The sequence below is a fragment of the Larus michahellis genome, chromosome 1 (genome assembly GCF_964199755.1).
Source record: "Larus michahellis chromosome 1, bLarMic1.1, whole genome shotgun sequence".
In the NCBI taxonomy this organism is placed as follows: domain Eukaryota; kingdom Metazoa; phylum Chordata; class Aves; order Charadriiformes; family Laridae; genus Larus; species Larus michahellis.
Window position 1 is genome coordinate 105,919,237 of NC_133896.1, and position 12,552 is coordinate 105,931,788.

Consider the following 12,552-nt stretch of genomic DNA (forward strand, 5'->3'; position numbering starts at 1 on the left):
GTAGGCTGGAGGTTTTATTTGCAGTACCCCAGCAACCAAATATGGCACCGCAGTAGCTACCATTATGTGAATTAATGTTCTCTCTGCTAAATAATAAAACCAGTGAAGTCTAACATTCTGTTGAAGTTAATGGAAGCAGTTAACATTGGAACATATTGTGACCTTAGATAATCTTAGAAGCTAAGTAAATATTCCTATAATTACTACAAACACTGACGAACAGTAGGGTCTTTCAGAAGAGAGAAGAATTATTTGGACAAAGGCAAACTTTCAGAGAAAATTATTGCGTGGAATCCTTACATGGAATTCTGAAACATAACTCAAAACAGCTCAAACTCAGGAATGAAAAATATATGGAAATGGGTTTCTTTCTGTGTTTATTCCTCCTGTTTGCTAATGTTAAGGATATCAGAGATTCTCCTAGCTTTCTAACATCTTACTCAATGGGACCGTTTCAATTATGTAAGATAAGAATTCATTTTGAGTGCTGCTTAAATGCAGTGATAAGAGTGTATTCTACAGAAGACAGAGAAAGAAAAATTTGAATAAATACTCAATTTGCTCTAGGACTGGAGGTAAATTTCTGCTTGAAAAATGGGACTGGTACCCTACAGATGTGCTCTGCTTCACTGTTTAGAATTAGCAATTTGATGAGCTGTCGAGTCACAGGGCTGCTGATGAGTCTATTCATAGTGGAGAGGCTGGGTTAAATGAGCACCTGCCTCTGCACTTTGCTGAGTGATTATCCACCAAGAGGAAGCAGGAAGCACGGCTGGCAATTGCAGATAGAAAAATGAAAGCCACAGAGACTTCGAGGCACAGGATACGCAGTGAGACAGGGCTCCCGCCTAAATGCCAGGAAATGCGATGTTAAAGCTTGGTGTGATTTGTCTTATCAGTACAGAAATTATTCCTCTCCGATTGTTCTGTAGCTGGTACTAGCAGGGAACGGGGAGCTGGAAGATCCCTCTGCTGGTGACTCACTGGCTTCTGTAATCAAGCTTTGGGGCCACATGCATACGTAGGACAATTGGACAGGGTTAAAGCCTTGTTTTTTTGGCTGTTCCCTTGGGCAGACACTTGAAGTGTAAGAGCTTGTGTTCAGTGTTCTTGGCAGTTGACACTCTACAGACCAGTTGTTCAGATCCTAAAAATGGCACTGGCATGCTTAGTGGTCCCGGCAACTCGTGTAGAATCTAAAGATTTCCACAGAAGCTGAGAATCCGCTGGTTGCTCTTTCCCTTCATAAGCATACATAACCATGACAGCTTCAGAAGTTTCTGCCCTTCCGGTGTTCGTCATCACCTCTGCAGCAATGAATGAATTTGCGAGCGTTCCTACTCTGTTTCAGTAGTTTAAATGAACCATTGAAATGAGGTGGTATGTTCACATATTTCTCATATCTCCATTGTTAGTATTTTAATGGATATGCTACCTATAATTGTAGTCTATTTTATTTTATAAGGCTGGTAATGAACACATAGAGGCCAGTCATTTTTTTCAAGCTGATGTTGGAACTGAGTGTCTGTACACCAAAACACATGTCCACACGTGCTGCTGCTCTCCACTGGGGTCAGTGCCCCAACAGCCCTTAGCCCTTAGTCTAGCCCTCACACCAAAAGATTTCCGTCCAAATCATGCCTCTTAGGCTGTTCAGCGAGTGAGAAAGAGCTTTAAGACCAAGAGAAAATATTTTGTTTTGTCTTGACTGAAACCGTTGCGTCTATCATGTGACCCTCTAAATCAGCATTAACAGTCCTGCAGGTAGGCAGCATTCAGGCTGGGGGAGGTTTCATTACAGGGACCCTGAAAACTTGCCATGTGGCACTTTTCTCCAACATACCCTTGCATTCTCAGGTAAGGTTGCTAGCTATTCATAAACATCCACAGTCATGTGTTGTTTGCCAAAGATTTACAATTTTATAGCAATCATACAGGCATATGCTAAATCACCGTATTCACATAGGAGGGTATGTATTGTTTATCCTATATGATAGCTGCTATCTTAGAAGAAACGACAAGTCAGTGCCTGACTCAGACTGCACAGAGCTACTCAGAAAAAAAAAAAAAAAGTGGTCCTGATGTGAAAAAATATTTTATTTTTTCATGAAACATGATGAAATCGTAGAAATTATTATCCTAGGAAGAAAACGTGAGCTTTTTTGACCCACTGGGTATGAGTTAAAAGGATAAGGTTTAATTAGCACAAACCTATGTATGCCAACAAGAATGCAGGGAAGTAATAATTTAATAAAGTATCAGGATTCTTTGGAGGAGTCAAACTTGGAAATAAAGTATTGCAGCAATCTTGAATTTAAGTAGTCATTTTCATACTAATCATTCAACCTTGATTTATTTTTATTTGTATCTAATCTGTTTGTAGCTCTTCATGCACATTTCTCTCTTTAGATTCCTAACTAAATATAAATTCCAAATGCAAAAATTTTGGCTTTCGTAAAAGTGCAGCTAAAACTTAATGTACATTTATTTTATGCATGGCAAGTATTTTAATTAAAACCTCACTTGTTTTTCTTAAAAGATGCCAGTGGTACATAAAGGCCAAAATGAAATCTGAAGAGAAAAGAAGGGCTCATTTGCAAAATGGAGATTGTAAGTAGTTCAACGCTGCGTTATATAATATCTGTATAATGTTTTAAATGAAGAATGTTCATTGTTTTATGTACAGCTTTTGCCCGTGATGTTTTAATCTGGCCATTTGAATAGTTCCTTATTTTCTGCACTGTCAAGGGTGTTTATTTTTATTTGTATGTCCTCTTGAACAATTTCACTGAATTCACTCTAGTTAATAAGTTTTTTTGATATTCTGTTAATAATATTTATCAGTTTATCAGGTATGTTTCTTTGAATTCTCAACTGGTATGGACGATATTGAATTTCTGCCTCAAAATTCCACTCTTGGAGACTATGTGCTTTATTTGTATCCAATTCTATTTGTCTTTAGGGATTTACACTTCCAACCACCCAAGAAATAAAAAGTGGAATCAGTTGCCTTCCCTCATGTTACTGCTCACTATGAGATAAAATCCTGGCAATCTCTCATGGGCAGTATATTAGTTTGTTTAGTTTAGTTTAGTTTAGCTACTTAGTTTAAATTACTGGCCTTACTGTTTTATGTTAGAGTATCTTTTTAAAGTTTTTATTTATTCAAAGGGTATTACATTTTATTATTTTTTTGTCTTTTTTTTTTATAACATCCCTGAAAATACTATGATCAAGACAGAAATTAAGTCACCAGAAGTAAAATCTTTTTTCAGGTGACACCACTATATCCAGCCAAGTGGCTCTTTCTGTCAAGGAAAAGGGCACATTTTCCCATAAAGGATACTTCCTAGGAAGATTTGTTTGTCATTTGTTTACAAATATGTTCAGAAGGGAAAGAAGACAAAAACCTTCCTGCTGGAGAGTTTGATATATGCCTGTGAGACCGTGACTGAATTTGAGAAAAACCTCACTCAGTGTCTTTCAGGCCAGGGTAAATGATGACTGTATTTCATGTTGACATAAAGCTTCATCTCAGAGGCTTCTCATTCATTTGCAGTTATCTCAACATCAGACTTGAGGGGGCAAGTCTCTACTCATGTATGTGCTCCATAGAACCAAGGAGAAAGAGGAATTACTGTGATTTACCCAAGGAGCTAGGACTGTATTGCCAACAATACTCCCTCCTTTACACTGAGCACTCAGCGCCTCCATAAGAAGTACCTCCTTCATGACAGCAGCAATCTTTGTCTGACTGCTGACTACTATAGATTTGGTCTCCAGCATCTCAACTTGAAACAATATGTGGGGCTGCACAGTCTCTGCTGGGATCGGTATAGGGGTGACGTCCCCTAGACTGGCTGAAGCTGTTTTAAAAAAAGCTCTGCTGCAAAACTCACACTGGTTAGCATCGCCTGCTCCAGTTCCCAGATTTGCCATGTCCATGTTTTGCATCATGTGCTTCTGTTGTGTGCAGAAGATCTCCTTTTCATCCTTTCTCTCTCCCTTGGGAGCTCAGCATGAGTCAGAGGAAGATTTCAGGAAATAAACTCTCGGAAGGGAGTTAGGAAGGGGTCCGTGATCTTGCTGATACTATGATATCCCATGATGTCTAGTGTCCTCCCCATTTCTGTATGGTGTGTGTACTCTATCAGCAGTGGTCCAAATGGCTGTTGCACACTACTTAATGAAGCCCAGCCACATTCATGTATCCTGAACATGTGTTCTTCCCCTAATGCATTTAGGCTTATGGGATAATGAGATGCTTTAGACTCAGCTACTAAATGATAAGAGGAAGAAGGCTGAGAGGTAGTTAATTCTTTTAGAAGAGATTCTCTGGACCCAGCTGCAGTACCCTCCTCTTTATCTACATCAACTTCTGTTAATGAATTGAAAGTTTTCCAGAACTTAATCACCACATCGCAGCAGCCTAAAAAACTTCCCATCCAGATAGTCCAAGAGAAACAACATAAGTTCTTGGACATGCCATACTCCAGAACACAAGATATACTACCCATGCCAGAAAATGATGGGTTGCTGGAGCCTGCCAAAGCAATCTGGCACCAACACACTATTGCCACAGCCATCTCCAAGGAAGCAGACAGAAATTATCAAAGCCTTGTAAATGGATTTGGATATTTTTGTTCTTGTCTTGCACCTGGCTCTCTGGTTGTTCAAGCTGATCAGAACAGAACAAAGCAGCACAGTCCTCCAGGACGCATCCTCAGAGAAAAGGATCTCAAAGACTGGACCTGTTTGGCAAAAGGAATGTTCAGCCATCCACCCGTAAATGAAAGGAGCGAATTAGAAAGCACTGTTTTCAAAGTAAAGGACAGATTGCCTACATTGCCCAAGGAGCAGCAAAGGGGAATATAAACTGTTTTGGCAGTAATCACTGTTAGACTTCAGGATCTGCTTTTCCTGTATCTTTGAGCCCTCACTTGGTGTCTCTGTAGACACCCTTTCAAGTGACCAGCTCAGAGCTCATATTTTCTCTCGTGACTTGCTGCAATTTCCAGATTTACCAGCTGTACTTGAAGCATTCCTTAAGGATGTGAGATAAATGCAGAGACTCCAAGGAGCCTCTTCAGACTAAAATACTAAATAGCATTTGGAAAGGAAGTGCTTAAAATAAATAAATAAAAACCCAGAACGTGCTTTATCTTACACAAAATAGCGTTTTCATTAAAACTTAGCTAGGGCTGTTATTTTTTCCTAAGGAGAAGTTTCCAAAAACTTTATTGTCCTCTTAATTTTCCTGCCTGAAATGCTACACCTCAGGACAGAGACCTCTGAGACAGAGACAAAACTGATTAAGAGTTTGACACTATCTTATCAGTTGAATACCAAAGACTGAGTTTTGTGAAGGCCTTTGACTATTTGCTCCTGTGAGACAGGATAAACTCTGAGACCTGTGTAGCTGGCAAACATGACAATAACTAGAAGTATAAATAGCTTTCAGAGAACCTAATACCCCTATTTCCTCCATTCTTTGCACTAACACTGTTTCTCAGTTATCATTGCAAGCTGAAAGGTTGTTTGATGTAACAATGCACTGCAGCAACGCTGAAGAAGTATCCATGTTTTCAGTCACCCTGAACATCGCAGGAGATTTGAGCAGGGTCCAGCAGGACCTTGCTCACAGTTTCAACCAGTACTTTTGAATGCTTTTGCTAGTGTTGAGTTGGCAGAGGCTTATTCTCTGTCTATGGGTTTGTAACACCCAGCTCATCAACGTCTCAGAAGCCTCACCTAAAAAAGCCACTTGAAGGATAAGAGGAAATGCTTAAGTCCGTGCACAGTCAATCTTTGAAGGCCCTGGTGCTGCCAGCAAATAGGGACAACTCATGCATTCTACAGTTTGTTTCTGTGAAACCAGTAGCAAGCATTAGAATTTTGGGTCATTATCCTCTTCCATTGGGTTCTGGAACTTTAAATATGGAAGATTTAATATATTATTTCTAATCCTTTCAATTGTCTAGTCAACAAACAAACAAAAAACATTATTGTTACAATGCGTTAATGTAAAAGAATGCTTGATTCCTAGTATTCTCTCTTTTTTGCAGTACGTTTCCCGGGAGTCAAAACATATATTGATCCAGACACGTATGAAGACCCATCTCTTGCTGTCCATGAGTTTGCAAAGGAGATAGATCCTTCAAGAATTCGTATTGAGAGAGTTATTGGGGCAGGTAAAAGTACATCCAATTTAAAAAATGTTTAGACATGGATAGGCTGCTTTTCTTGAGTCACCATAATAATGCAAGTGGTCAAGTATAGTACAAACCATGGGCATATTTCTCTGGTAGCACCAGTTCATTCTCAGGTGTGGTGTACATGAGGTATTGTATTTGGCTAATATTCCAAATAGAGTTATATTCAAATAAAGAGTTCTTTACAGGCAGATTCTCTAAAGTGATAGATTTGTCCCAAACCTTTTTTAAGGCTTTATCAATTTGGGGGGTGGGATAGGTTTTGGGGTTGTTTTGGTTGGTTGGTTGGTTGGTTTTTGCTTTGTTCCAAATGTACTCAAAACACTGTGTCACTCAGCATTTGTTATAGTTGGTGACACATATTCTCCTGTCACTGAGGCGGAGATTAGATCATAATCTCTTTCTGAGGAGAGGTAAGATCTAGACTATAGAAGAACGAGCAAAAAATATTCTCAAATAGGAAATAGGAGTACAAGGGGGAAAAGGAGAGGCTGGCTTGGGACGGGCACTCCTGTAGTTGTGTGGAGAAAGATCATTGGCAGAGAGGGGGAAGAGGAAGCTCTGATGAGAAGGCGTAGACAGCATAAAAGGTGATTTAGCCCCAACAGAAAGGGAAGGTGGGAGAGATAAGAGTCTGTGTCAGAAATTTTGGTGAATGTAGGAACAGAATCCTGAGCTCTAATTCCAGGTCTGAAATTTTGTTTCCTCCTATGAAAGATATTAATGCTATGTCTTTGGTTTACACAATAGGGATATTTCTCTGTGTGCTTAAGATATTAAGAGTGATTGGATTTTGTAAATCGCTGTCTTAAAGGTACTTATAATACTAATTACACAGATGTTTTGGATTCACCTCACTGTAATTTTATTTCAGTAGCTATAATTAGTATGTTCCATACCCCAATGCCCATCTTTGAGCTACCCATTCTGGGCTTTCTTTAGCAATACTGTTTTATTACTTACTAAGTAAATGGCAACATACAAATGCTTTTTTTTAACCTTATTTACTTTCTCTAACTTTAATGCCATCAAGAACAAAATAAAATAATGCACAGTACAACAGACTGCAAAAATCAGAGTTACATCTTGTGGAAGGGGGTCAGCGGAAGAAAAAATATTTTAATTTGCTTATAGTGAGCCCTCCAAAGAACTCATGCTAGCAAGTATTGTCAGGAAAATTACTATCAGAAGACCTAATGCACTGTGATTCTTCTTTTTATCTTTGTTTCATATGTCTTAGTCGCTCAAGAAAGGAGAGGTATATTTCACTTGAGATTCCTATTTAATGATACCTTACTACACTGATAGCAATGGCTAAAAAGTGTTTTATGCACTAGAAAATATGATGCAAATAATGTAACAGAAATAAAACTGGTCTGTTAACAAACAGGGGAGAGAAAGTATCGACCTGGAAGTAAGAGAGAAAATTGTTTTTCACACTGCAGTCCATATTGCTAGAGTACTTTAGAGTTTACCTAATTGCTTAAGCTAGATAATATGTAGCTGGCACTGTGCACCATTGGAATTATGAGCTTGAGAGAGCCCCCAGAGAGCTGACTTCTGCAGAAAACATTCTATCTGATTTCTTTTATTTCTTCCTTTTCTTCAGACATACTACAGATATTGATGTCTTAGATTATAAAGCATATTGAACTACGTTAAGCACTGGTATAACTGCTGATGTCAAAGGAGTTGAATACGACAGACAAGGACTGAGTTTATTGATTTTAGTTCAGTTGAAAATTGTGTCCTTATTCTCAACTTAATTCATTTATGAAAATTCTTTACTCAGTTTATCTCTCCCTTGTATGCACGGGAGTGAATTTTCGCCTGCTTTAACATATTTTATTTTTATATTTTTTATCTTCTAAAATTACTTGGGTAATCTGCCATATTCAAAGATATTTGCCTAGCAGGACTTGCAAACTGGTTGCAATGCGATCTAAACCCATTTCCATGCAGGCAAGATACAAGTTAAATACCATGCCTGAGGCATGGAGAGTACAAATTCTCACAGAGTTCTTCGATACCTGCTAGGGGACGTAACATATCATTATAATTCACAGCAGTCCTAAAGCGTTCTTTATGCCTTTTGTCTAATTCTGTATTAAACTTTGCAAACCTACATAAAATGGATTTCTTATCATAGAATAACTTTTAAAAGATGTTAATAATTTTCATCTAAGTCAAAACAAAAAATTAAAATCTTTTTCAAAATGTAACATTAAAATCTTTTAAGAAGTGAATTAATAGATGTATTTCTTGAATTTGTTTTGCTTGAACATTTTATTTTGATCAATGATTTTAATTTTGAATTTCTGTAACTTTAATTTTTCAAAACAAAAATTATTTCCATTCAAGAAATAAAAGTTTTCATTTTGAAAATGTCAAAGTGGAATATTGCAAATATTTGAAACTTTTTTCCTAGCATTTCCAGTCAAGAAATTTTTGAAACTGATCTTTTCCTGAAAGCAATTTCAAATTTTTCAATGGAAAAAGTTATATCCAAAAGCTCTTGACAGTTCACTAATTGCAGTTCAGATGGCTTTGACACTCAAGGCAAGTATTTTTTCTAGCTTCTTTTTTCATCCTGCCCAACCTTGTACCCAAGTTATCTTTTGAAGTATTTAATAATTATCATCTCGGATGATGTGAATTGGAAATGTACACTATATTATTTGCTGATGGGTAATCTATTGCAACTATCTGAGGATGATACCATCAAATCAGAAGGAGTCTATATGTCCATACATTCAGTTGTATGTAGATTTAATAAAAATTCCTTTTGCAAGTTCATATCATTAGGTGGATGATAATAGCAAATACAAAGCAGCAACAAGTTAAGAAAGGATGCTGAGCTCGTGAGATTACTTTGAGAAAAAATGAATTAATGCACTCGTTTGTCAATATCCTTTTCAAGTCCTTCTAGTGGACATTTACTGAAATCAGCCACGATATTCTACGGAGCCAGTTAATTGAACCTTTGATCTCAGCTCTCCCAATCTTCCCCTCTGGCACGCTTTTGGTATTCCAGTACATCTGCAAACTCTCTGAATTACTATCCTTCCTTCTGGTGCTCTCGTGAAAATAAAGCAGGTAAAATACAGGCTTTGCAAAGTCCTTTCTGAATTATTCATGCTTTACTTACTCTATGTGTAGACACAAGAGAATGGGATTAAAGTGACAATATCTGCATGCAAGAGATCTGCATTAAAGTAACAATATCTGCACATAAATCCGGACTCAAGATGGGTATGTAGTCAGGTTACTCCCCCTGAGTCACTTCCCGTCATCTCCTACCTTACATCTGGTTCATCTGAGAAGAAAAATACTGTTTTGTAGGCCTTTTGATTGAATGAAAAATTATGCAGATTAATAGCTGTTAATGGTCTCTTTTGTTAGTCTTCAAATAACTTCTGCTCTTATCTTGGTTCAAACTAGAGGGTAAAGGTAGTAGGGGAAACAGTTTAGAACCAAAAAGGAAGTTGCGGTTTGATCAAATATTCTTAATAGCAAGCAGATTAAAATACCAAAAGCACGACAGAACCTATTTGTAAGTGTAAGTTTATGTTTCTCATGGTAACATCAATGAAATAAACAGGTATTAATGAAGTTCACATTCTAGCAATAGTAACAGTTTAAATGGTGAAATTGATTAGTCCATTCCCTTTCATTTTATCCACTACTTATGACAAAGTTTTACTGTTGTTTAATTTGATAGGGTATATTCTTGGATTCAAAACTCTTGGCCAAGGATTTTTTATCACTAGGATTAAATATTCCATGAGCTCTCCCATTGATTCATTACAAAGACCACTGGGTGCCTTTTTGCCCATTCCCACAATATGCCATCTATTCATTGCTATAGATTTTCTTCAGATGGTCCCTTTCAGCCACTCTTCATGTTGAGCTTGCTGCACCTACTGACATGTTACCATATTGCTTGACTTTGTCCTGTCTATGACACTTGTTTCTGCCCCATCGCTTCTTGCTCTTTGGTTTATGGCTTCAGCACCTTTTCATGGAAGGAATTCCCAGAGGTACTTTGTCAAGTCTGTCTTAAAAGTTACAATTATCCTCTTATTTTCTTTGTTAAAGTGTTGAAACTCAAGGAAGAGACCAACTCTTTGATTTTTCACAGAGAGTACACATATTCTTTTTATAATCTAGATCTTCTGCCAGTTCTCCCAAAGGTCTAATGACTAAAACTGGGGAAAATGAGGTGAGCTGTATTTGGTGCTGTGACCTTTCAGATCTATCGACAGCAACTGTCTGCATTGCAAGACATTTGTTTCGATCCCGTGTAGTAATACCAGACTGCATATCAAACTTTCAAGTGACTGACAATTCCTGTTTCTTTTTTAAATAACACATATGTTATGACTGAATGATACAAGGGATGTGTGATTTGCACAGGGTAAGTTTCTAGACTGCTCAATTACCTTCCTTTTATATAACATACAGAAAGATGTGTTTGGGTTTATATCATTAAACCAGAGATTATTTACACTTTATTAAAACTGAACAGACAATGAACTCTATATTTTTCTCTAGTTATCACCAGCCTTCTTCCCTGGAGCAAGGAAAGATGTCGACTTCATTGACATCTGGTTCTTAGCTTCTACTTATTACACATGCAGTCATGAACTTTACTGCTGCAGGGTCAACATTTGTCTTGTTTATCTTCCAACTCGAGCAATGAGATTCTTAGATTTTAAAAATCCCCTTTGTTGAATACATTCCCCTTTGACTTTAAAAGCATTCAAAATTCTTTATCTGAACAAAAGTGTAGAAAAAGTACTCTGGCATGAAATACTGTCAAACTCTTTCTCAGCGTAAATAGTTCAATGCTTTAAATTATATCATTGATCTCCATCTAGTCTAAACCAGAACTAGAAGTTATTACACATACCTTAGGTTTCTAAATGTACTAACTGTCAGTTCTGGGAGCTGACGATCACTTACCATCTGTTTGACATCACATCACAAAAAAAATTGCTGTTAGTCTTTATGTTCACCAGTTTATCGGTCCCAATATCCAAGGGGAGTGAGATTTCTTTCTACCTGTACAAATCATGCATCCAAAAAAGGGAAAAGAAACAGGTCAGGGAGAAGATAACGATGTTCCTTCCCCTGCTTTGGATGTTGTATAGGTAATAAATCTTGGGATTGTAAGTCCTTCACTTGCCTCTTTCAGTTTAATTCATTTCAAAACACTTGATGAACAGTCCTTTACAGTCCCTGAGGTATGAATGCCATTATTTCTGAAATTCTGAAGTTGTAGTACTCTTGTATAATCTTATAAGAGTGAAATGATTTATTCTATAACCTGTGCTTTCCAAATTATTTTCAGAAATGAGATTTCGAAGTTTTGAAGATTTATTGATCATGAAATCTCTTTAAAAATCTAGATATTAAGGCTCTAGTGTTTTTGCTTTTCACTGTTTCGCCAAGAGAAAGAAATTGGAATTTTTTCTCATTTTAGGCATTTAAGTTTGAAAAGCCTGTAAGATGCGATAAGGTCACGGCTTTAGACCTGCTTTCTAGCACTGCTGGATGTATCACAGAATAGAAGACTGATATACCATGTCTCCTTCAAAACATTCAGGTTTCATGACTTTGTTTTATGGTACAACTTTAGAAGTCCAAATTAGCTACTACTTTGTCAGTGTCAGTAGTCAGGTAAACAAACTTTTAAGGACCTGAGCCTTCTAAGAGCTAAAGAGGCAAAATCATCCAGGAAAATCTCTACCCAGCTTCCCCTTTTGTCAAAAGATTCCCAGAGCGTTAGTCTGATGACATGTTTTCACATATATGCACGCATCTTCAGGGAAGCACATGCTTTGATTTATTTTTAAAAATTAGGTAGAAATAAAAAATATGGGGGTTTTTCTGGTAGAAAGAAGACCTAGGACACTTGGCTTTTGTTAGCTGTTTAAGCAGCTGCTAATTTATTCAGAGGTTATGTTCAGCATCTGTTAATTGTACTCTTGCACTTGATGATGTCTCTGTTTTGAAGTGAAAGTTGAGCAATGAAGTTGGTTTTTTTTAATCCCTCCACTCTTCCTGGATCTTATTGGCTAATAAAACTTTATTTTAGTGGAAGCAACAGAACCTAATAAAATAAAAGCTGTATGACAATATCCATTCTAATTCTGTAACATCAGGGAGTTATAATTTTCTGAAGTGAAGCTTCTTTCTTTAAGGCCTCAGTCTTCTAAATTTGCTTCTTATCTGAAGACACAATGTTACAGATAGAGTGCTCTTATTTTGTTTTCTTTTGTTCTGTCCTTAAAGTTGAAGGAAGACTAATTGAGACACTACTCAATGGAGAGGGTAA

At 37.2% G+C, this 12,552-nt stretch overlaps 1 protein-coding gene across 6 annotated transcripts in view; it reads left to right on the forward strand.

The window, feature by feature from the left end:
- Positions 1–12,552, forward strand: part of EPHA6 (EPH receptor A6) — a 512,920-nt gene that overhangs the window by 387,394 nt on the left and 112,974 nt on the right. For all 6 annotated transcript variants that reach the window (XR_012588748.1, XM_074597837.1, XM_074597854.1 and 3 more), the window contains 2 exons: positions 2,540–2,610; positions 6,066–6,191. Coding sequence is in view for 5 of the 6 variants with exons in the window: in XM_074597837.1 (XP_074453938.1) it covers positions 2,540–2,610; positions 6,066–6,191 (197 nt within the window). In the remaining variant the exon portion in view is untranslated. The remainder of the gene's footprint in view (positions 1–2,539; positions 2,611–6,065; positions 6,192–12,552) is intronic.